The sequence below is a fragment of the Phocoena sinus genome, chromosome 2 (genome assembly GCF_008692025.1).
Source record: "Phocoena sinus isolate mPhoSin1 chromosome 2, mPhoSin1.pri, whole genome shotgun sequence".
Taxonomy (NCBI): domain Eukaryota; kingdom Metazoa; phylum Chordata; class Mammalia; order Artiodactyla; family Phocoenidae; genus Phocoena; species Phocoena sinus.
Window position 1 is genome coordinate 142,029,769 of NC_045764.1, and position 26,983 is coordinate 142,056,751.

Below are 26,983 nucleotides of genomic sequence, written 5' to 3' on the forward strand. Positions count from 1 at the left end.
CATCAAAGGGCATGTTTATGCAAATATTTGACATATAATGCTATATTTCCCTTTGCATAGGGTATACATATTTATATTACTTAAATAAGTACTGAATTAGTATTACGTTTAGAGGAAAATCTTCTAATGAACATGGTTCACAGCAGAACAGGCCAGGCTCTTAGTCATTTGATTCTGTAACACGTTGTCACAGATTCCATCTTTTGGCCTTAGCATTAAAGTGAAGCCGCTTGAATGTGATTCTTGGAAATATCATTTTCACATAGTCAGATGCTAAAGGAAGTAGCTATTGGTCATTTTCTTATATGTTAGGTATAAGAAAAGTCAGTTTGATAGTGTTGTAAATGGTACTGCATTTTGTTGTCGTCGTTGTTGCTTCTAATGGAATGATTACACTATTTCTAAGAAAGTAATTAGGTGATATGGTTTATATTCAGTTTCTGCTGAATTACTCAGAATGTTAGTTGTTGCAAGAAGAGGCTTCTCTGGGGCTTGTTTTAGTGACTTCCCTTTGTGATTGGAATCCACTAGAATATTACCTCTTGAGGGCAGAAATTTTGTCTGTCTTGTTTTTGCAGAGACTTAAAACTCCTGAGGTGGTGGACTACGGCTGCCTTATTCTTGGTTTGGGGCTTGGAGTGGAGTGTTTGCTCTGTATTCTAGTCCACCCTTAGCCTTTAGCAGGTTTTTGGGTGCCTGCGTAACCGGATGATCTCTTTCCATGTTCTTTGTAAGTTTTGATTAGTTGCTGGACAGTGTGAACTTTATATTGTTGAGTATCTATATTTTATTGTCTTTCTTTAAAGAATGTTGAGTTTATTTTGATAGGCATTAATTTACTTTTGGATCACCTTTAGCTTGTTTTTGTAGCTTGTTTTTAAGTTTTATTATGGATCTTGTTAGCATAGCCTTTATTCTGTGACTGGAGTCATTAGACTGGTCCCATGAGCAGATCTGGGCTACAGCCCTTGAGCTAAGAATGGATTTTACATTTTTAAAGGGTTGTAAAGAAACAAGAAAAAAACAAAGAATATATGAGTTTTCTAGTTGTTTATATGTGAGGACAAATCCAATACCAGTTATTCTTTCATGGTTAGAAGTGGAAGTCTGTTTAGTAAACATTAATAGAAATGCTTTCAGACTTTTGGTATAATATAAAACTAATAATTATACTTTTACCAGATCTCTTATTTGCTATAAATTGAGTTTAGTTTTTATAGTATTTGTAAGAGATATTAGCAGGATATTAAGGAACTGTAATTAAGATTCATTTCTGTCCTGCATCCTGGATGCCTACTCTGTGCCCCAGACTTTGTACAGCTTGCTGGGGACAGACAGAATAATACATGAATTGAAGACCAGGTACTCAGCCTAGTAGGAAACTAGACATGTGTATTATCTAGTGCTGCATAACAAATTACCCTAAGACTAAGTGGCTTAAAAAACATTTATTATCTGTTGGTCTGGAATTGGGCCATGGCTTAGCTGGATCTTCTGGCTCAGGGTCTTCCAAAAACCTAAAATTAAAATGTAAACCAAGCTACAGTGGTGTGGTCCAGGCTTGACTGATGGAGGATCCATTTCCAAGTTCACTCACATGGTTGTTGGCAGGAATCAGTTCCTTTCCACATGGGCCTCTTCATAGGGCAGCTCACAGTGTGGTAGCTTATATCTCTTGTAACCTTATCTCAGAAGTGAAATCCTATCATTTTCCCTGTATTCTATTGTGTATAAGAAGTAAGTCACTAGGTCCAGCCCACGCTTGGAGGAGCAGATTACATAACAGCACGAATATGGGACACAGGGATCATTGACAGCCATTTTAGAAACTGCTTATAATAACATATGGTATATAAATTATATAAAATATTATAATTGTGTCTTAAAATAATGTTACAGTATTAATATGTATGACATAATAACAGTTTGCCACTGGTGTGCTAAGTGCTTCCCACAGATTATTTTATTTAAGCCTCTCCCAGTATTTGGTGGGAGAGGTAGTATGTAATATATCCATTTTACAGATAAGGAAATTGAAGCTCAGTGAGGTTACCTAACTATGATATAGCAGAACCAAGACTCTAGTTCAGACTTTGCCGATTCTAGCACCCATATTTTTAATCTGCGTTATTTTGTCAACATTAAAATAGAATTACCTTTTTTGGGCACCTCTTATGTGCCAAGCCTTGTAAATGCTTTATTCATGTAAGCCTCATAATAACTCCATTAAAGCTCCTGATCTTACTACTGATGATGTGCTTTAGATTCCAGATTCAAGAAATTACTTTGAAAAATTACATATATTTTTTACATATTTTTTTTGTTTCAGAGACATTAAACAGTATAACCCAAAGCGTCTCTGTAAATACCAAAAGAAATGAATCATTTAAATACCTATTACTTTAAAAAAGTGGTATTGCTAATTAAAGAAGTTTGCAGAAGGAAACCTGACACATTTCAATCCATTTACTGTTCTGCAGATGAAGGGTAGTATGTGAATCTCAAACAGGAATGAATCTGTAAATACTTGAAAAGAAAACAACCCACTCAGAAGAAATCTTAGCAAATACTGCTATATAAATTTTAGTCAGAAATTAGCTCATGTAGTTAATGTTGAAATATTTTTACTAATAAATTTGAAGTACTTTCACTAATAAATGCATTCACAAATAAATTGAGTGGCTTTCATATCAAAGGCTGTATGTACTTCCTTCAGTTATCCTATTGTTTTTGCAGAGTGAATCTTCTAAATGAGGAAAATACGACATAGAGAATTATTTTCTCATGGCTGAAGGGTAACCATAAGATTGCGACTTATTGGCCTTTTAGACCAGTTTATTTTAATAATTTGAGGCTGTCTTGTAAAATATATGTTAATAATAAATCCTAAAGTTTTGAATGATTTTATTTTCCTTATAATAGCACTGTCTCACATTCTACATTTGTATTTGCTTTCTTAAGTGGGGCATAAAATGCAGTTGAAGCTGATAAGTTCTCCGATTCGGTGTCATATGTCATATGCCATTATGACATCCTTCACTCAACTCATTCACTTATTTATTAAAAAATATTTATTACTAAGTTGTAAATACTGCTCTAAGTACTTTGGATATGTCAGTGAACAAAATGGACAAAAATCATGAAGTTTACATTTTAGCAGGCATGGTTCAAAAATAAACAGTAAACATGATAGGTAAGTAAGCAGGCATTCATTATGGAAAAGGAAGAAATTCTATACCTGCTCTTTTGAACCGTGCTAAGGAAAATTACATAGAAAACTGCTTGGTTTTCAGCTTGGCTTATTTTCGTTGATCCCTTTAAAAATATTGTTTTAAGAACAACAAAATTTGGGGAAATAGCTCTCTAAAAACAGAGTTAAAATGATGCTATTAATTAAGAAAATGACCATGTTTTGCTCCTACAATAATTTCTTGCTTTATAACTCATGCATTATCAATATTGCTGCAAAAAAATAGTAATTTAATATCTTGGATACTTTTGATGGTGGTTTATAAAATCCCAAAGCACTTGGTATAACAAAATTTATGTTTCTCTAAACTTGTTTCTGTTCAAATTATATTGTACTTTTGCTGGCTTTGAATATTAATGATAATTTTTTTGTTATAATTCTAAGTAAAATGTTATAGAACAACTTTTTCTTATTTGTTATTGAAATGATTCTTGTTTAGAAAACTCTCTGTACTTTTGTTTTTATCACACTTGTCTTTTTTTTTCACACTTGTCTAAGTTAACTTTTTGTATGAAGGGAAAGATTAAACATTTCTAATATCTTACTGGTGTAGCTTAGAATTGGCTAGGATACATTATAGGTTCAGCATATGGTATGACAGCATTTTACAGGGTTGCATGTGTTGTCACAAACAGTATTATTAACTCAAATGTTAATACTTCTTTTGTTGACTTACTGAATTAAATCCATCCCTTAGACCATCAGAGTGGATTTTTTCATTTGTTTTTTAACCAAGAATCCCTGAATGTCTGCATTTTTTCTATATAATATAAAAAGTAGACCTCACATGACTGGATCTTGTGAGATGTTGAATACCTGAGATGTTGAATAGACTTTAATTATTCTTATGTTTAGTGAATAGTGGGGTTACCTGAAATTAGAGGAATAGGGTTTTGAGAAAGGATTTTGAGAAAGAGACAGAATGAACAGTGGAGTCAATAAAAAGAATGTTCTCATTAGACTTAAGAATAGATATTAAAACAAAAGACAAAACACCAAGTTTTCTTTGGATTATTACTTTATTTGGCTTTCTAACATTCTCAGTGAGTACAATTTTTTTCATCCTTTGTTTAGTTGGTGTAAACCAGAAACAATGAGGAAAATAGTGTAGGAATAAATGGGAAGGAAGTAGAATGTTTCTGGGACACTCCTTTGAAGAGATTTTCTTTTCTTTGAATACTTGGCCATTTAAAAGCATTTGAGATTTGAGGTTCAAAAGGAGGATAATGGTAGTCCTGTGCTCTAATTTTTGAAACCTCTTCTCCAACTTTTCTATCTAGTCTTTCATAACTGTTTTATTAGTGGTTAAGTACCCATCACATTCAGTTTTGTATATAGAAACTATTTCTTTTCTTCTCTTTTATAAGGAACTCTGTGTCTGGAGATAAGACTTTTCTTATCAAATGGTATCAAAGTTATATCTTTGCCTACAAATGATCTCCTTGGCAAGAAAATTGTTTTGTTTTCAAAGGAAGTTCTAAGCCTAATGATGGAGAAGTGACAAATGAAACCAATAACCAAGCCTGAGAAAGCATATCCATTTTGTAGTTTAAGATGCTCCATAACTAAGATTTAACTGGTATTAGACTTCTATTGCAATTGTTGGTATTTTTAAATAAATTTGAGAAAGGAATAATCTACCATAATCCATATGAACCTTTACTTGTGATGTTTGGAGTGGTTGCCAGCTGCTTGATGGCTGTGATCACCTTTGCTTGGCTAATATACATGCCACTTTTAGAACTTTTCCTAAAAGTGACAATATGCCTGTCACCTGCAGAGTTAAGTGGTGTAATGGCAGCTGAGCAGTGAGATGGAGTGGGGTGGAGTTGAGATTTTGTAAGAATGAATTCACTCATGCAGAGAACATGTTTCAGTTTGAGATAATGGAAACATTAGCCCAGAATATGTAGTTGAGTACATTTTGTTTGGTTTTGAGTGGTTTTTCAAAGATAACAATCTTTTAATCTCCGTATATGTGCTGTTGCACAGTGTTGTTAGAAGGAGGAGTGATGATGGCATTTGGAGGACTTTCGGGCTTAGAGCTAATTAGTGTATCTGGTACAGCCTTGATTTAATATGCAGACCTAAAGGCTTTTGCTTTTTACTTACTTTAGGCAATGACATTATTTGCCAGCCAGTTGGCTAGTCAACACCAATATGGTTCTTTTAACTCCATGAATCTCAGCATATGCCATTTTACATATCCTAACTAATTTAAATACATTTTTTATTCTTTCCACAGCGTGTAGAGTCCATGAAGCACAGGACAGTAAAGCTTCCTACTCATACCACCAGGAGGATCTCTTGGAAAGAGTCACCACAGGACTACCAGAGAGACTAATTTGTCTGAAGCATCATGTGTTGAAAGAACAGAAGGCTACTACCTTTGCACTCGCTAGAAATAGTGACGATGTTTTCAATTCCTTGAGTTCCAGGAACCCAGGAGAGTGAACTGAAACTCTGAAAATGCGGCCATGGACTGGTTCCTGGCGTTGGATTATGCTCATTCTTTTTGCCTGGGGGACCTTGCTATTTTATATAGGTGGTCACTTGGTACGAGATAATGACCACCCTGATCACTCTAGCCGAGAACTGTCCAAGATTTTGGCAAAGCTTGAACGCTTAAAACAGCAAAATGAAGACTTGAGACGAATGGCTGAATCTCTCCGGTAGGTTCTAAAAAACTGAGGGAAGAATGGTGAAATATTGTACTTTGTTTTTAGGTGCAAGGCTTCAGTCAGCTATTAAAAAATACTTAATGATTTCTGTAAACTTCTATTTTTGCAAAAATTTAAATATCTTAGTAAGGTACTTTTTGTGCTAGTGATATCTCTATGTATTTAACATAGAGAGTTACTCTATAATGGCAAATCTTATTTTGCCTATGAATTTTAATATAGAAAAACTATGCCATTTAATTTACTTATATTTTGTTTAAAATTATCTTCAGCATTTTGATAATTTTGATAAATATAAACTTTGTATGATTTAAAGTAGTACATATTAAAATTTTCATCATGGACTATAACAAACACATAATAATTGAGAGGCTGAGTTAGTCTAACTATAACTTATTAAATGAAAACGTTCATTCTTAACTAAAACAACTGTGTCTGGAATCTAGAGAATTATTATAATTGTTACTTCCAGTCTGTTAAAAAAATGTGACATGGGGAATTCCCCGGCAGTCCAGTGGTTAGGACCCTGCGCTTTCACTGCTGGGGGCCTGGGTTCAATCACTGGTCAGGGAACTAAGATCCCACAAGCCGTGGTGCAGCAAAAAAAAAAAAAAAAAAAAAGTAACATGTATGCATTAGAAGTCATCAACTATTGGGAAAAACAAAGACTTTTATTTTCAGGAAGCAAGTGAACATAGTGTTAAATAGATAGTCTCTATATTTGTTTTCAAAGTTATTGAATTTAGAAATTATCTAGTATCTTCTAATTCCTCATACTTAAATATGAAGGTGACTGTATACTTAGTGCTTGCTGTCTCTCAAAACAGAGGTCGGAGATTTGAGAAGATGAAGAGGTGAGAGTCGTCTAGAGGTGGTAATTGACTCTAAAGGAAGTTAGTGTAGAAAAAAAGAGCACAAATTCATTTCTTTTTGAGAAAAATATACATTGAGGAGTCGAAAGTGGAAACGTTCTGTTGTGCATAGAACTTTCAGAGTAGTTGGAGAAGAAGGGGAGAGAGCTATTTTGTGGAGGCCGAGGAGCCTTCTGTGACGAAAGAATGTATTTGGCAGTGTCATACACCCTTGGAGCCTCCCTTCCCTCACTGCCTTTCAACTCTTTATTTAGAACTCAGTTCTTTCCTTTTGTTTAGTTCCATAACATTTTCTCACCATGATATCATTTTGATCTCTTTATGTTCTGTGGAAGGCTGTGCTAGGTATTAAGAGTTTTACTGTTTCAATGAATGAAACATCAGCCCTGTTTTGTAGGCGTAGTAGTACCATTCAGGAAAATACAAAGTACGTAGGAATTAGAAAGTGGACAGCTAAATTCTTGAATTTGTGTATCATTTTATTTTATTTTTGGGGAGAGCCAGGGAGGAAGGATCATGGAGAGAGTGGTCTTTCAGTAGAGTCTTAATCATTTGTTATGGGAACCAAAGATTGATAATTTGGAGGTTAGTAATCATAGCTATCATTTATTGAGAGTTTGTTATGTGCCAGGTACTGTGCCAAGGACTTTGCATGGATTATCTCATTGAATTCCACAGCTTCTTTATGGGATGCTGGTTCTGTTTTCATAACCATTTTACAGATGAGGAATCAATGGGATATTAAGTGATTTAATTTTTCCCTAGGTCACACTTCTCACAAATGATGGAGCTTACTTTGAATCCTGGCAGTATGCGTGGAAAGCCAGGGGTCTGATGAACGGTTTTGCCTCTCTGAATAGAAACCAGAGAGAAGTAAATGATTCAGAAATCTCAACTAAACATCTCACGTAGGAGATCAACAAGAGTAGTTGATTTTGGAGTATGCTTTGTAGTTAAGATCTCGTTCTATGTTATGAGAATTTTACTCCTTGAAAACATATTGCCTCTTAACAATTTAGGCTAATAAAAAATTGCTCACTTTTTTCCTAATTTCAACTTAAATATTGATAGTTCACTTGGCTTGTCTGACTTCCAAGTATTTGCTTCTATTGCGTGAAGGAAAGCTTGCCTTTAATATGAGTTGTTCCTTCTGCAAAATAATCTTTGGATCTCTGAAGTCACTTTCTTTATAGTCTTTCATGTTGGCAAAAAATTAAATTCTCAACTACTGCAAATGTAGAGACAACTTCTAAGAGCTGAGACATTTAATATGTCATTCTATAACATCATAAATACAATCTGAAAGTACAGATGGAGAAAATGAGCCCATACACACACACACACACACACATATAATTTCAGGAAAATATGTAAATAATTAGGGAAGAAAACCTCTTCAGACCTTTCCATCAACTTTATTGGTAGGGCCATTTGTGTTTTATTCAAAGAGATTATTATTTTAGAGCCCCTGACATAAAAGGAAGAGCAGTGGAGGCACTAGTGGCATTGGTGTTCTTTTTTCCCCTTATTGTAATATTTCATACTTTTCTGTGTCTTTTTCTTATGAGAAAGTATGTTCAGAAGGTAGACTATAAAGGATTAATTCAGATGTCTGTAAACTAGGTCATTTCTTTGAGATATGGTGTGTGGATTAGAATTGGAAAGTAACCCAGAAGCCTGAAACTACAATTTTTAAGATTCAGGACAATAATTTTAAAAAGCATTTACCCAACCCTCTAGCCAGTGTTTGCTAATTTTGTTGATACTACTACAAATTTAGGAAAATAATTTGAAAATCATTACTCTGAGGGATACAAACGTTTTAATACGATGTATGGGAGGTTGCTGCGTGTATCTCTGTGTGTACATGTGTATCTGTATGTATATTTAATTCTGCCTTATTGATGAATAATTTCTGTATGGTAAAATACACTTGTTTTAGCATACGTGTCTATGAATTTTGGCAAATCCTTATAGTCATGTAACCAGTACCACCATCAAATTATAGAAGAATTCTTTCTCCCTCCAGAATTCTGTTGTGCCCTTTTGTAGTTAAATTCTCTTCCAACTTTCTGTCCCTGGCATCCACTGATTTGTTTTCTGTCCTATGTTTGTTTCCTGTTGCAGAATGTTATATAAATAGAATCATGCAGTAGGTAGCCTTTTGAGTCTGGCTTTTTTCATTTAGTGTAATATACTTGTGATTCATCAGTGCTACTTTGTGTATTGGTAGTTCATTTTATTAAAAAAATTTTTTTGAATGATGAGCAGCATTCCACAGTATGCATGTATCAGTCTTGTTTGTTTTTAAATGCATCCACCAGTTGAAAGATGTTATTAGTGTTTCCATTTTTGGGGCAATTATGGACAAAGCTGTTACAGACATTTGCCCTGTAAGTTTTTGTGTGTAAGTGAGTTTTTATTTCTCTTGGGTAAATACCTAGGAGTGGAATGGCTGGGTCATATGTAAAGTGCATTTTAACTTTATGTAAGAAGCTGTGCAAAATGTTTTCCAGAGTACCTGTACCATTTTGCATTCCCACTCACAGTGCTTGAGAGTTATAGCTCTCATCTTTGCTAGCACATGCTGTTGTCAGCTATTTTTACTTTATGTTTTAATAGATATGTAGTATTATCTCATAGTTTCAGTTTGCATTTACGTGATGATTAACGATGATGAGCGTTTTTTTCATGTGCTTATTTGCTATTCATATATCTTCTTCGGTGAAGTATCTATTCAAATTTGTTGCTTATTTTAAAAATTAAGTTATTTGTTTTCTTACTGAATTTTTTTAAGAAATTGGGGTTTTATATATAACATAAAATGTTTTATATATATGCGTATATATAAAATAAAAACATAGTGGCTTAAACCAATAAACATTTATTTGTTCCTGATTATTCAGTTTCAGTTGGCCTTAGCTGGGCTGTTTTCCTAATTATGTATGGGGTCACTCATGTGGCTGCAGCCATCTGGTGGCTCCATCGTGGTTGGTCAGTCCAGATGACCTAACACATGTTCAGTGGTTAGCTGGGGCCATCAGCTGGTTCCCTTCTATCTGGCTACTCTAGCAGGATAGCCCAGGTTTCTTACGCTGTAGTGTTCCAAGAGGGAAAGAGCAGAAACTGCAAGTCCTCTTGAGGCCAAGCATGAGAAGTTGCACAGTGTCCCTTCTGCCACATTCTGTTAGTCTTTGCAGATCAAAGGGATACTCCATATTCAGGGAATGGAGGTAGGAGCTGCAAAGAATTTGTAGCCATATTTAACCCACTCTTCTCATCTCTAGAAGTAATGTTGAATAGATTAGGTCAAATCATGGAGGTCTTGAGCAGCCAGAGTTTAGTGTAGGCTTGGTTGATAGATAATAGGGAACCGTAACTGGGTTTTCAGCAGAGGATCGATGTAGTGAAAATGGTTGAGGAAGATTTAGATTTTCAGATGGATTTGGGCCATGTGCTTGACTGGAGTGAAATTAACTGGAAAATACAGTATTAATCTAGACACGAGGTGATGCTGACCTAAATTAATGATTTAATCTGTTGGCTTTGGTACCAAGGTACATCTGCTTATTTTCCCATGTTCCCTTCATGCTCTTATTTGACTTTGCCCAAATATCCCTTTCTTATTTGTTGATTGCCAGCACATTGAGTATACATGTAGTAGTCTTTCTTTTAAAAACTTAGAAATCATCACTCTTTTTTTGGGGGGGGGCGCGGTACACGGGCCTCTCACTGTTGTGGCCTCTCCAGTTGCGGATCACAGGCTCTGGACACGCAGGCTCAGTGGCCATGGTTCACGGGTCCAGCCGCTCTGCGGCATGTGGGATATTCCCGAACCAGGGCACGAACCCGTGTCCCCTGCATCGGCAGGCGGACTCTCAACCACTGCGCCACCAGGGAAGCCCGAAATCATCACTTTTTAAGCCTGCCACCCTACAGGAATGCCTTTCATCTTTCATGTTTGTTTTGTCTTAACCTTTAGTAATGTGAAATTGCTATCAGTTCACAGAATCTTTTCTTTTTAGGGCTTGAACCTGACAATCTTCCTCTCAGAGTTGAAATTTAGCAGAAAACACCTGGAAGATTATTGAACCTTGTTCAGAAACCCCTTGAGCAGTGAACCTCAGTGACAAAAGTCAGAACTGGACAGAACTTGTAACATTTAAAGAGTGCTTAATTGACAGCTTTCCTCTTAACTTAATTACTTATTCTATTTCCATTTATTTTGGAGAACATAATTTTTAAAAATTCAAGTGTGACTTTGTGGCCTTTTAATAAGATTTGTTTGTTTGTTTGGTCCAGGAAAGAAAAATTTTCTTCTGGAATTTAGATGTTAGCTATAAACTGTAAATTTTACAGAACACAGAGGAAGTATAATTAGCTTACGATTATCTGTTTTTCTGAGCTATGTACTAGTCTCCTCGGTTGGATTAGAGCTGAAGCAATAATCTTCTGGTGGAAAAATTTGTCTCAGGCAACAAAATTATGAAACACTGACATGGGTAGAAAGGGGACTGGTAGGATTTTTCACAGGTCATATCTTACTTCTTCTTTTTGAGAAGCTGGTATTAGAAATTGGAGATGTGTTTGTTCCTGTTAGTTGGTTGGAGGATTTGCTGTTGGCAATCTTCTCCATAATTGCTCATCTCGCTTATAAAGAGTGTACCGCTTGTATTCCTACAGCAAGTGAATGGGTTGGAGTGTGTAGAATATCTAGCTGTAACCTTCCATTCTTTTTTACTTTTAGTTTTGCAGCCCTGCATCCCTTATTCCTTATGCTATCAAGAATATCTGGGCTTCCCTGGTGACGCAGTGGTTAAGAATCCACCTGCCAATACAGGGGACATGGGTTCAAGCCCTGGTCCGGGAAGATCCCACATGCCACAGAGCAACTAGGCCCGTGCACCACATCTACTGAGCCCGTGCTCTATAGCCCGTGAGCCACAACTACTGAAGGCCGCGCGCCTAGAGCCCGAGCTCCGCAACAAGAGAAGCCACTGCAGTGAGAAGCCCGTGCACTGCAATGAAGAGTACCCCCCGCTCACCGCAAGTAGAGAGGGCCCCACACAGCAACAAAAGACCCAATGCAGCCAGAAAATAAATAATAAATAAATAAATTTATTTTTTAAAAAAGGATATCTTATTTTTCCTTATGGAAAATACTCCTTCCCTATGTTAGAATATTTTAGTGAGATTTTTACTCAAGATTCCTAGCCTTCTCAGTCTGACAATCAGATGCTTTCTCCCTGGAATTTGTATTAACCTTTTCATATATTGCTGTATTAGATTTGCTAGTGGATTTTTTTCCATGTTAACAAGACATGTTTACCTTTAATATTTCCTTCTTATAATGTCTTTTGGGTTTTGGTATTAAGTTTGTACAGGAAAATTTTATTCTCTGGAAGGGTTTGTATAAAATTGGTATTCGTTCTATTTTAAATCTTTGTTAGAATTCCAGTGACGCTGTCTGGGCCTGCAGTCTTTTTTTTTTTTTTTTTGGCTGCAGGGGAGTGGAGCTTGGTTTGGGTAAGGACAGGAGACATGTGGGAAGGCTTTAAATTCTAGATTTGATCTTCTTAATAGAAATTGGACCATTCACATTTTCTATTTTTTCCTATGTCAGTTTTGGTAAAATGTGTTTTTCAAGAAATGTGTCCATTTTATCAAGGTTTTCAAAAGTTGCATAAAGTTGTTCATAATTCCTTTTTACTTTTCTTCTTCAGACCTGTAATATCTGTAGTACTGTTTCCTTTTTCATTCCTGATATTGTTTATTTGTTTGTATTTTCTCCTTTTATCTTGCTAAGAGTTTATTGATTTTATTTACTTTTTCAAAGAATCTCTGGTTGTTGTTGTTTTCTCCTGTTGTATGTCTGTTTCTATTTTATTGATTTCTACTCTTAGTTGTATAATTTTTTTCTTGTAGTCTCTGGGTTTGTTTCTCTGTTCTTTTTAAAGCTTTTTCAGAAAGAATTTTATATTATTGATTTTAAGCATTGCTTTTTTTCTAACATTTGCCTGGAGAGCTGTAAATTTCTCTCTAAGCACAGCTTTAGAGAGCACAGTTGCATCTTGCAAGTTCTGACAGTGACCTATTTTAATTGTTATTCAATTAAAACTATTTTCAAATTTCTTTTGTGATTTTTTTTTTTTTTTTTTGTTCTTTAACTCACAGTTAAAGGAGTGTGTTGCTTAATTTCTAAGTGGGACTATTCTGTTATCTTTTTGGCTTTGATTTCTAGAGTGTTCTTCAACCAGATAGAATTATATTCTGTATCATTTCAGTTCTTTGAAATTTTAAATGGCTCAGCAAATGACTTACATTGATGAATGTTTTAAGAGAAATGTGTATTCTGCTCTTGTTGGAGATGCTCTTCTACACATGTCATTTAAGTTAGGTTGGTTAACTGTGTTACTAGTATTTTCTAAATTTATATAGAATTATTTTTTTAATCTGCTTGTTCTATCAGCTAAAAGGAAAGCCATGTTAAAAATCTCCAACAGTGGTTATTTCTTTTCACCTCTGTCAACTTTTCTTTGATACATCTAAAGCTATTTCATTTGCTACAGGAATATCTTATTTTCTAATGACCTCATTTGTCTTTAATAATACTTTTTTAGCTATAAAGTCTTATTTATTTGGTATCAGTATTAATATTGCTACACTAACTTTCTTTGTGTTAGTGTCTGCATGACATTTCTTTCATCCTTTTAATTTAAACCTTCATGTGTTTTTTACTAAATATATTTAAACAGATTTAATTATTTGAAGTGTTTCTTATAAGAATAGGATTGGATTTTATTGTTTTTTTTTGGTTCAGTCTGTTAATCTCTGCCTTTTTATTCAGTTGTTTTATCCATTTACATTTAATGCAATTACTGGGTATAAGTCTACCACATTGCTATTTTTTCCTCCCTTTTGATCTCATCTCTTATTTTTTTCTTCACTGTTTCCTTTTGGATTAAACAGTTTTTTTAATTGTTATTCTGTTTTCTCAATTATAATAGTTTTAGTTATACATTTTTATTCTTTTAATGGTTACCCTGGATACTATCAAATATACCCTTTTAATGCAATCTGTCTTAAAGTAATATTTTTATCATTTCTAGAACAGTGCAAGAATTTTGTCCTACTTAAATCTTTAACACCCCTCCCCCACATCCACTTTTGGTCTTTTTATTGTCATATATTTTAACCCAATGTCTGTTATAAACTGCACATTATGTTTTTATAATTTTGATTTAAATTGTCATATTCCTTTATAATTAACTATATATTTATTCTTCTTAATGTTGTTTATTTCATTTTAATGTTGTTTATTTCTTCCTGCAGTTTAATTCTTCCATGCTGATCATTTCAGCCTGAAGAATATCCTTTAGTATTTTTGGTAGTACAGATTTGATGGCAATAAACTCTTTTAGATTTTCTTTTTCTGAAGACTTTTTAAAAACATTTAGTTTTGAGAGATATTTTTGCCAGCATAGAATTTAGTTTGGCAGTAATTTTTTACCACACTTTAAATACGTCATTCTGTTGTTTTCTAGCTTTCATAGTTTTTGTTGAGAAGTCAGCAATTTTAATTGAAGTATATCTTTTTCTTCAGCTACTTTGCATTTTAATTTTTGTCTTTGGTGTTATACAAGTTGACAGTGATACGCAGATATGACTTTATTTGTTTTTATCCAGTTTGAAATTCACTGAGCTTAATTCTGAGGTTTGATGTCTTTTATCAGTTTTAGAAAATCCTTAGCCATTATCTCTTTAAATACTGCTTCTGGACTACTCTTTCTCTTTTCTCCTGGAACTCCACTTACATATATTAGCAGATTTCCTTTTATGGTGTCTCACGTGCCTTTTATGTGTCTGTTGCAATCTGATTTGTCTTTGTACTTCATTTTATATATTTTCTTTTGAACTGTATTCCAATTTATTTAATCTATTGTCTTCTGCATTCATTCTGATGTTAAACACACCCAATACTAATTTTTATATATTTTGATTCTGGAATATCTAGTCCATGTTTTTGGATAATTTCAAATTTCTTTGTAAATTCTTTATTTTTCATCTACTTTGTCCATGTTTTTTATAATTTCTTTAAGTAGTTACTCTGATATAACTATTACATTGTCTGCTAATACCTGGATGATATCTGGATCATCTTTTGATCAACTTTTATTTTTCTTTTGATTAATGGTCACATTTTTTGACTCTTTCCATGTCTAGTAATTTTTATTTTTGTCAGATATTTTGACAAAATATTGTGTAAAACTAGTATGGAGGTTACAGAGGTTTCCCTCTGTTAGGGATATATTATCTCTGGGCTTATTATCTCATTCAGTGCAATCAGGGATTGAGCTGGGTCATGGCTGCATTATGGTTTTAGTAAAACTTAGCCCACTTCTGTTCCTTCCCTGTTCCTCAGGCATAAATCTTCCATGCTTTTGATTAAGAACTTGGTGGATTTCTTTGAAGACTTAAAATACTGTGGGAAATTTAGTCTGCCTTTTAGATGTTTTAGGCTTTGCTCTTTGGCCTCTTACACTATGTAGCATCTAAATATGGCAAACACTGCATAAAAACACTAGCTATGAGTTTAAGGTAAGTCTCAAACAGAACTTTGTCTTGTAATATCACAAGACTGAGAAATTTTAGTCTGTCTTTAAATTGCTCTCTAGTCTCCCTGGGAGCCCCAGAATTAAGCTAATATACCATGGATAAAACTGGTTATGTGTTTAGTGCCCCTGTAGTTTCCAAATTTTCAAAACCTTTTGTGGGATCCAAGCCTGTGCCTCACATCTTACCTAGAATCAGGAAGTGCTCCCTAAGTAAGAACATGGCTAGTTATAGAATGCTGTCCTCTGGACATTTGATTAATCCTGCACTTAATATACCTCTCTAATGGCTTTAAAATGGGTTATATTTTCAAGTTATTTTCTTTGTTTTGATTGTTGTCATTATTACAGCAAGAGTAGGGTTTACCATTACATACTACATTCTACCTGAAACCCAAACTACCTGGATTGAAAATGGTTTGAGTTATCCCAATACTGCTGCTGTAAAGAGATTCCTGTTAGTTCCTGTACCTACGTCCCTGGAGCTGTTCTGGTTCTTGACCATTTTAAAACCGGGTTCTTCAGGTTTTTCTTGGATTTGTTTTTAACTTTCTCTCCCATTGTATCCCCAGGTGTGTGTTAAAGGAAAGGAGGAGTTTGGGTGGATTGGAAGTTTTTAACTATCAGAGTAATCTCTGCTTCTTTGACCAATATAGTGAATCTCTTAGGAGAAAGAGATCAAGATGAGATCTAGATAGACTGAGCTTGACGTGCTTGCGGAACCTATCCAGTAGAACGTTAGAAAGTTAATCTAGAAATCAGGGAAAAGGCCAGGATGAGAGAGGAAGATACCTTTGGGAATCATCCATATGGAAGTAATTGCTAGAAAATGTGTTGCACAAGGTAGAAGTTCCTCCATTCATTTCAGGTGACCCACAGTAATCATGGGTTTGGAGAGGAAGAAGTGTGGGAATAGCATTAACATACTCTTATTTGTAGGGTCAGCAACAATCTCCATGACAAGAAATTTTTCAACCACTGCACCTGTTTCATGGATATAGCAATTGGTTATGTGGCACAGAACCATAGGACCACATATATTTTTCCACACGATTATCATTACTAGCTTTTATGGGGACAGAACATTAGTAGAAGAATAGCATATTGAAGATGTCATGCTCTTTTCATCAACATTTATTATGTTCTCTTAATTTTCTTCTTCATACCCAGGGTTTTATGTGTATTTCATTGGCTGATTCAAAGCCAAGATGTTAGCTTCTGCTTTTACTCCCAGCTTCTTGATTGTTCTAAAAACAACAACATTAGTAGCAGGAACAGCAAGACAGCAAAATAATAATAGCCATTACTGTGTATTAGGCCATATTATAAGCAGTTTATCTCAACCCCTACAACAGGCTTATGACTTAAATACTCACATTATCCTCATTTTATAGATGTAGACAATGAAGCACAGTTAAGTAGTTTGCTGAAATTTATATAACTGTAAAAGGTAGATCTGAAGTTCGGATCCAGACACTGACTCCCTAATCCAAATTCCTTTTTTTTTTAATTTCTTTTTTTAAAAAATTTGTATTGAAATATAGTTGATTTACAATGTTACATTAGTTTCAGGTATACAGCAAAGTGATTCAGTTATATATATATATATTCTTTTTTTACATTCTCTTCCATTATAGGTTATTACAAGATATTGAGTATAGTTCCCTGTGCTATATAGTAGGTCCTTGTTGGTTATCTATGTTGCATATAGTAGTGTGCATATTTTAATCCCAAACTCCTAATTTATCCCTCCATAATCCAAATTTGTAATCACATTACTATGGTGCCTGTAAAAGTAACTGCTATGTCAGAATAAAAGTGCCACAATCCTTTTTGTCCTAATATTCTTTGCTTGTTGTGTGTGTGGGGGGGGGCGTCCAGAAGACTAGAACATAGACCATAATATTTCTGTCAGATTCCTTTCCTCCCCATTAACCATTGAACTGACTTCAGAATAAGGAAAATTATCAAAGATAAAGAAGAAGCATTTCATAATGATCAAGGAGTTCTCCAAGAAGACAACCAATTCGTAGCATGTATGCACCTAACAACAGAGCATCAAATACATGAGGCAGAATATGTAAGGCAAGGACAAATATATAAATCTACTATTTTACCTAGAGACTTTAACATCCCTCTTTCAGTGATAGATAGATCAAGCAGGCAGAAAATCAGTAAGGATATAACTGAGCTGAACAGCATTTTCTCAATCAATTTAACCTAATTGACATTTATAGAATATTCAGAAACAACAGAATACACATCTACCATTGAAAACCCTCCTATTCTGATGTGCTCTCTGCTTGGATAGGAGTGTTTCCTTTATAATTTCTTGTAGCTTGTCTTGACATATTGAATAGGGAAGTCTGTGTATTTAGAGAGGGGGCAGGGAAGAGGATTGGACTGTGGACATTTTTTCTTATTATAGAGTCAGCTGGAAATCCATTCTGTAGAGAAAAATTCCTTTTCCTCTTCATTATAAGCTCTGCCCACTTCTTATTTCCAACAAAGATGGTTTAATAAAAGCCGGCTTTGTGGAATATAGGGTAAGATCATGCTTTCTGCTTAGGAATTATAATCGCTTTCCTCATTTGCATTGGTACACTCATATATAATGTCAGAATCACCACCGAGCAGAGAAAATTAGAGTAAATTAACTTTCAGTATTTGGGAAAAAAATACAGTGTAAGATTTCTGGAGCTGTTTACATGATTTTGAAGAGCAAATGGAGTCAAGTAGAATTTCTGTAGTTCTAAAATCAAAAAATGTAAGCCACTAATATTATAAACAGGAAGGAAATGGCAAAGCTTAGTGAAAGGCACTGGATAAATTGTGGAGTAAAAAGGGGAGTCATGTTTGATGATTTGTTCTTTAGTTTATTTTAGGTTCCTTAGAACTAATTTTAAAACAAAATGCATTGAATTATTTATATCTAACCTGTTAAACAGGCATATTATCAATTGTAGTACAACAGATTACCACAAACAGTGGTAAAAAACAATACACACTTATTATCTCACAGTTTCTCTGGATCAGGAGTCCATGCACAGCTTAGCTGGTACCTCTGATTTGGGGTCTCTCACAAGGCTGCAGAAGGTGGTGGTTAGGTCTGGGGTTTCATCTCAAGGCTCACCTGGGTGAGACGAAAGGAGCGTGGGCTTCTCTGATTTGGGTTTGGATCCCAAGTCTACCACTTACTAACTTAATGATCTTTAAAAAGTCACTTAATCTTTCTGACCCTCAGTTTTTTCACCTGTAAAATGGTAATAATAATCTCTATTTTGCAGTGTTAGCTTATGAATTACAATGTCTAGAAGGAGGTATAGTATAAAATAGCACACTGTGCTTTTCTTGTTGCTGGTTCAAATAAAATAAGTTTTATTTTAATACAATCCTTTTGTTCTTTTAAAATTATGCAAAAACTGTTGCTTGGCAGAGATATTTTACATCAGAAATGCATAAGAGAGTGTGATGTTTGGAGTAATAAATATGGAATACTGTATCTGCAAATAGAGACAAAAGGGACACTCAAAAGTATAGTTTAATGTTAATTCTCATTTATATTCAGTAGCACTTCAAAAGTATTATCTCTTACCATATGATATGTACAAAAGCTAAAACGATTTAGCCATTTTTCTGTAAGTCAATGGCAGAAGTTAAAAATAGAATCTTCCGAGGAATTACGAAGTTGGATCTAATTTTCAGTACACTGCCTATGCTGTCATTTTTTATACCTTTTCATGTTCCTCTTCTGTTAAATATTATCTGAGGACAATATGTTTTACTAGCCTACAGATAATGACAAACTATCCTAGTTATTATTACAGTTACCCTTGGTAATTGTTAAATATGATCAGAGGTTTCCACATATCAGTATTAGAAATGGCCACTTGAATCACTACATCTTTGTTATATAGATGCACCTGTGTAAGCTATGGGGATTCTGTTTCATATTTATTGAGCTTAACTGCAGTAATAGCTTATAATCTGTATAAATAAATACAAGTAGCACATTTGACACAGCAGTTTACTGTGATCAGTACTGCAGTGTTTCACGTGGGTCACAGAATCTGTGGGAAGAAACCACATACTGTAAGTTCTAAATGTATTTGGTCAACCATACATAAATTTCTTGGAAGTGGTGTGACCATATGGAGTAGAAATAGATGTAATACATCTAAATGTAGCTTCCTATGGTCCTTTAGAGTCCCTGATGGAGTCATAAACTGCTGGTGCAGTTGTCCACACAAGGTAATATCTTGAACAGATCTGAGTTCATTTCTCACTATGCCATAATAGTCCTTTTATATTCGGGCACAGCGTCACCTTTTTGGAAGAGTGTACACAAACAGTATGTGCATTTCCATTTAAGGGGATGTGTACAAACTGTGGGATCTGTTAGTTCTTGAGCCAAACCTACCATCAGTAAAACCTTATTCTGATCCTTGAGAAGAAAGCAAAAGTCTTTTTTGTGTATCTCAATAATAAATATGCCTCTGGCTTCCTAGCATTATGAAGAGTACATTTCTCCACAATATTGATGGTACCGTGTACTATGCATATGCATGGGTGCACGTACACACATACACGCGTGTGCGCGAGTGCACAGGAGATTGTTGCAAACCAACCGAGTCATTATTATTTGATTTTTTTGATAGTTATTGGTAGCTTCCAAAAGCTAGAGGTCAGTAAGGAAGATAGGCCTCTCCCCCACAGTTTTGCTAACATTTAATATGTGTTACAGTGAAGGCAAGATTCAGATTGAATTCTGCCACACACAAATGTTAGTAAGCAGGTGCAAAAACAGTCACACAGTCTGTTGTGTAACTTTGTCAAAGTCCGTGCTTTCAGTCTTTTCAGTTGTTCTTGAAGTATCTTTTGTGAAAGGTTCTCTTGAGGCAGTTGTGACATTATTGTAATAACAGGTTTTGGTCTACCTTCTGTTCAGGTGTCAGAGAATGTCTGAATGAGCCGCTGGACACCATATGGGTTTGAAACCTAGGCCTAAGGTGTCATTTGAAAGATTGTGGTCTACTGGATTTACTACATTCATACGTGTTGTTTACAAAATTGTTCACAAAGTGCTTCTACAACATTTCTTGGTTCCCATTTTCATATATGTTGAATTAATTTTACCAATGAAATAATATTTCTAGTTATCTACCTAGCTAATAACAAACTACCTTTGATTGGAAATATAGTTGGCTAAAGAACTCAATATTGCTGCTGCCTTTGAGATATGAGCTTTTCCCCAGCTTTACAGATGTACAGTTGACACATAACATTGTGTTCACTTAAGGTGTGCAACGTGATGATTTGATATATTATGAAATTTTTACCATAATAAGGTTAGGTACACACTCATCACCTCACATAGTTACCTTTTGTGTGTGTGTGGTGTGAGATTTTTAAGACCTACTCTATTAGCAGCTTTCAAGTATACAGTACAATATTGTTAATCACAGTCAGCACGTTGTACATTAGATCCCCAGAACTTATTCATCTAATAATTTGGTCAGTTTGTTCCCTTTGACCACCTTCATCCATTACCCCACCCTCATCCCCCCTACCCCTGATTCTGGGAACCACCAGAACTATGAGTTCAGCTTTTTTAGAGTCTGTCTATAAGTGAGATCATACAATATTTTTCTTTCTCTCTCTGATTTATTTGACTTAGGATAATGCCTTCAAGGCGCATCCATGTTGTCATAAATGGCAGGATTTCCATCTTCTTTCGTGGCTAAATAGTATTTGACTGTATGTATATATACCACATACTCTTCATTCATCTGTTGACAGACACTTAGGTTGGTTCCATGTCTTGGGTATTGTGAACATGGGAGTGCAGCTATCTCTTGGAGATACTGATTTCATTTCTTTGATATGACAATTAGTGATGTTGAGCACTTTTTCATGTACCTGTTGGGAACTTTTATGTATTCTTTGGAAAACTGTCTATTCAGTTCCTCTGCCATTTTTTTTTTTTTTTCGCGGTATGCGTGCCTCTCACTGTTGTGGCCTCTCCCGTTGCGGAGCACAGGCTCCGGACGTGCGGGCTTAGGGGCATGGCTCACGGGCCCAGCCACTCCACGGCATGTGGGATCTTCCCAGACCAGGGCACAAACCCGTGTCCCCTGCATTGGCAGGCGGACTCTGAACCACTGCACCACCAGGGAAGTCCCTCTGCCCATTTTTAAATCAGATTTGTTTTTTGCTCTTGAGTTGCATGAGTTCTTTATGTATTTTTAGCTATTAATCCCTTATCAGATATATGCTTTGCAAATATTTTCTCCCATTCCATAGATTGCCTTTTCATTCTGTTGATTATTTCTGTTGTGCAGAGCATTTTAGTTTGATGTAGTCTCACTTGTTAATTTTTGCTTTTGTCGCTTGTGTTTTTGGTGTCATATCCAAAAAGTTATTGCCAAGACCAATGTCAATGACCTTTCTCCCCTGTTTTTATCAGGAGTTTTATGGTTTTAATTGTTAAGCCTTTAGTCCATTTTGAGTTAATATTTGTGAGTGGTGTAAGATAGGGGTTTGGTTTCATTCTTCTGCAATGGGTATCCAGTTTTCCCAACACCATTTATTGAAGAGACTGTCCTTTCCTCAGTGAGTATTCTTGGCTCCCTTATTAAATGTTAGTTGACTACATATTCAAGGGTTTATTTCTGGGCTCTTGATTCTTTTCCATTGATCTATGTGTCTGTTTTTAATGCAAGTACCGTACTGCTTTGATAACTATAGCTTATAGTTTGAAATCATTAAGTGTGATGCCTCCAACTTTGTTCTTCTTTCTTAGGATAGCTTTGGCTGTTCAGGATCTCTTGTGGTTCCATACGACTTTAACGATTGTTTTTTCTATTTCTGTGGGAAATGTCATTGGAATTTTGATGGGGATTGCATCAAATCTTTAGATGTAATATCCTTTTTCATCCCTTCACTTTGAGCCTATGTGTGTCCTTAAAACTGAAATGAGTCCCTCTTAGGCAGCATATATAGGCATACCTCGGAGAATTGCAGGCTCAATTCCAGACCACCACAATAAAGCAGATATTGCAATAAAGTGAGTCACACAAATTTTTTGGCTTCCCAGTGCATATATACTATACTTCCCAGTGCATATATACTATACTGTAGTCCATTAAGTATGCAATAGCATTATATCTAAAAATATGTATATAATTAAATTACTTAATTATACTTAATTTAAAAGTACTTTATTGCTAAAAAAATGCTAACCATCATCTGAGCCTTCAGCAAGGTATATAATCTTTTTGCTGGTGGAAAGTCTTCGCTCGGTTTTGATGGTTGCTGACTGATCAGGGTGGTGGTTGCTGAAGGTTGGGGTCACTGTGACAATTTCTTAAAATAAGACAACAGTGAAGTTTGCTGCATTCATTGACTCTTCTTTCACATACGTTTTCTCTGTAGCATGCAATGCTGCTTGATAGCATTTTACCCACAGTAGAACTTCTTTCATAATTGGAGTCAGTTCTTTCAAACTCTGCCACTGCTTTATCAACTGAGTTTATGTAATATTCTAAATCCTTTTTTGTCATCTCAACAATCTTCATAGCATCTTCACCAGGAGTAGCTTCCATCTCAAAAAACCACTTTCTTTGCTCATCCATAAGAAGCAACTCCTCATCCGTTCAAGTTTTATCATGAGATAGCAGCAATTCAGTCACATCTTCAGGCTCCACGTCTAGTTCTCCTGCTGTTTCCACCACATTGTAGGGACTTCCTCCATTGAAGTGCTGAACCCCTCAAAGTCTACCATTAAGGTTGGAATCAACTTTTTCCAAACTCCTGTTAATGTTGATATATTGACCTCTTCCCGTGAATCACGAATGTTGTTTATGACGTCTAGAATGGTGAATCCTTTCCAGAAGGTTTTCAGTTGACTTTGCCCAGATCCATCAGAGGAATCACTGTCTGTGGCAGCTATAGCCTTACAAAATGTGTTTCTTAAAGAATAAGACTTGAAAATCAAAATTACTCCTTGATCCATGGACTACGGAATAGGTGTTAGCCAGCTTAAAAACAACATGTATCTAGTCATTTTATGTCTTTTGATTGGAGAAGTCAGTATATTTACAAATAGAACAATTATTGATATGTAAGGATTTACTAATGCCAGTTTATTAATTATATGGGCCAGAATGTTGAAGAAGAAGATATACCCCCAAACTCATTCTGTGAGGTCAGCATTACCCTGATATCAAAGCCAGATGAGGACTCTACAAAAACAAAACAAAACACTACCGACCACTATCTCTGATGAATGTGCACCAATTCTCAGCAACAAAATATAAGCACATCTTTAAGTATTCCCTAATAAAGTATTTTACTATTCCTAGAGTGTAGGTTAGAACACACTTACACCAGTATACACAAACACATATACCACATATACCACGTGGTACGATATTTTAAAGTATTTTACTGACATTGTAGCACAGTTGTATAGAGACTGACTAATCTAATATTATTGATAGTCCTGTATGGTAAGTTATGGTTTTTATCTTACTTTGTTTCTAATATTTGTATATATAGAACTTCTGCTTTAGATCAGATGTCGTGTATTTGCCTGGTCTACTCATTTAAAGGAAATAAAAAGTTTTGTAGAAATTATATTTTACATAAATGGTTCTTTTAATGACCACTTATCTCAACTATAGTCTACAATGTTACACCTGTAGGGCAGTCATCTGTAGAGTGATTATCTGTAGTCAGGTAAGAAATCTTAAGTTAGATGAAAAATTTTTTTTTTTTTTTTTTTTTTTTTTTTTTGCGGTACGCGGGCCTCTCACTGTTGTGGCCTCTCCCGATGCGGAGCACAGGCTCCGGACGCGCAGGCTCAGCGGCCATGGCTCACGGGCCCAGCTGCTCCGCGGCATGTGGGATCTTCCTGGACCGGGGCACGAACCCGTGTCCCCTGCATCGGCAGGCGGACTCTCAACAACTGCGCCACCAGGGAAGCCCTAGATGAACAATTATTACTAGTCTAGTAAGTGAAAACAAGCAAGCATATGCTGAATTGAATTATGGGTTATATTAATATGCAAAGATATAACAGACTTAATTTAAATATTTTAAACTTCTCTATTTAGAGAACCAAGCAAATTAAAAAGTGCATTTTGCTTTCAAGGTTCAAGCCTCAAGAGAATGCAGTTTCTGTATATATTCAATGCATCTGTGCATGTCTAAATGTCCATACATTCATACTCTTCTCTGCTGCCCTGAGAATTCTTTCTGTCCACTGAAATCCTGTCCACTTTTCAAGGCTCTTGTCCAGTCAGCTTTCTCCAAAGCCTTTCTTCAGTTCCTTCTAGCATAAAATCAGTCTCATATTATCTCTCATAGTATTTTACTAGACATTGTATTAAAAACATTTATGGATTTGTTTTATCTTAACCCCTTTCTTCCTTTGTAACTACCTTGAAAGCAGGGGCTGTTTCATTCATCTTTCTATACTCTATAGTATTAAACCTAGTGCCTCCTTCAGAGTAACTTTTCAATATGTTCTTAGGAATGCATTTATTTAGAATTCTAATACCAAAATATTCTAGAGAAATTCACTGTAAGGATTAATATGTTTCTTTTCTTTTCTTCACTGATTGTTCTGCCTGTTCTTTATTTTTCTTTTGTTGAATCCAAACTGCTTCAAGGTAAAATTCTTGAGATTAATTTATTTGGGAAGTACCCTGACATTTTCTGTAAATGGTATTTGGACTTTTAGAAAAATATATATATGTATCTTTATGTCAAAGTGTAAAAATTGACAAGAATTGATGGTAGCTGTAGGAAGATGGGTGTTTAAAGTGCATGCCATGTAGGTTGCCATTTTGCCTCTCTTCTCTTTACTGAATTCTACCCTTCTCCTCTCCAAATATTCCATCACTAGCAAAGAGTAGGCCTGGAGATGTTTCTTTGACTTTAACTGCTAAGGTTATTAATGATGTTTAAAAACTTTATAAGACCATGGTCTGTACTTCCAGTTGATGATTGTTTTTTTTACTTCATAAATGACTCTACAAGAGAGTGCACACCAGGAGGTGACGCTCATTGGGGCCATTTTGTAGGCTGGCTACCATACCTTGTACCATACATTACTTACTTGTTCATAGAATTTGAGAACTGAAAAGGACTTTAAAGGTTATCTCTCTTAACTCTTTCATTTTTGCAGCTGAAGAGATGGAATATTGGTTGGCTTACTGAATATTTCCCCCAAGGTGCATGACTGCACCCAGACTAGAACCCAAGCTTCTGAACTTCAAGACAACTTTGTTCTTTTAGACCTTATAATGTCACCATTGGCTGTAGTAATGTATTGCAATTTGAGGATATATGTAAACTAAATATTTAATTATTTTAATAAATATTCCTACTTGTTCATATATTTCTTATTTACTTTATTTTAAAACACTTCTATCTCATTTCCCTCCCACATCAACTCTTAGGATATTCTCTCTATCTCTGTCTTTTTCCTTCTCTCTTTCTCAATTTTATGGTTTCCTAACACGAATAATGATTGATTTGAAATGATAGCCAGGGTTTGGTTCTAGCTATATATAATAGGAAGTAACAGGAAATAACATTAACATGCACTTATAAAAATATGGATATTTTAAGCTGTTCCCCTTTTGACAGAGGTATGATTACTTGTAGTTTTTATTAAAACTTGATACAAGGAGCCAAAATAGGAGAGTAAATATTATTAAAGGGATTTTAAAAAGTTGTTATGTAACAATGAAGGCTGAGGAGTGGCATGTCTAGTTCTCATAGTTTCCTTTGGAAATAACAGCTTCTGATTTCCTCAGAGCTGGCAGGACTCAGCATATGGAAGTCAGACTGCCTTGCCTCAGAAAGATACATGCTATATGGTATCTTAAAATATAATTACTGAAACAATAAAGTGGAAATAGCAAGGGATAGAAATAGTAGGTAAATATTAAATTACTGACATTGAAGAAAAGCTTGACATATCACAGAGAATGAAGATGGAAAAGCAAGGAATTAAAACAGAATGTAATAGATATGGAGTACCAGCAAAGATCCAGCATTAAGATACTTGCATGAAGTAGAGAATGGAAAATGTGGAAGAGAAAAATTATTCAAAGATATAATAAAGTTTTCTTGAAAAGAGTTAACAATTGAGTCCTCAAGTCAAAATAATATTTTGAGTCCTAGTGATTTTGATTGCTTGGCATACCTAGGTTAAATGATAGAACTTTGATATTTCTCCAGGTTTTCAGAAAGACTATCAAAGGAGGAAGGTTGAATGAAGCTCTTAGTAAACGTCTTCTCAGGAACAGTCAGTGCTGGAGATCAGTGTAACAATAGCTATATACTTCTGAAATAAAGAAACTGTGATCAAGAAATATTGTTCCTAGCCAAGATACCATTCAAGTAAGTATAAATTCAGCAGGCAGACATTCCCAAGTACCCATGAGTCCTTCTTGAAAAAAAAAAAAATCACTTAATTATGAAATACAGCCAATTAAAAGGTAAAACAAATTGGTAACAAAATTGGCAGTGACTCTATTTAATATGAAATACAAG

At 35.1% G+C, this 26,983-nt stretch overlaps 1 protein-coding gene across 8 annotated transcripts in view; it reads left to right on the forward strand.

Moving 5' to 3' along the window:
- FUT8 (fucosyltransferase 8) overlaps nt 1-26,983 on the forward strand; it is a 325,108-nt gene that overhangs the window by 162,709 nt on the left and 135,416 nt on the right. For 7 of the 8 annotated variants that reach the window (XM_032622335.1, XM_032622331.1, XM_032622333.1 and 4 more), the window contains one exon: nt 5,496-5,922. In XM_032622335.1, coding sequence (XP_032478226.1) covers nt 5,720-5,922 — 203 coding nt within the window. In that variant the 5' untranslated portion in view covers nt 5,496-5,719. Of the gene's footprint in view, nt 1-5,495; nt 5,923-24,316; nt 24,429-26,668; nt 26,831-26,983 lie in introns of those variants that run through there. The other variant, XM_032622336.1, reaches the window with a different exon arrangement.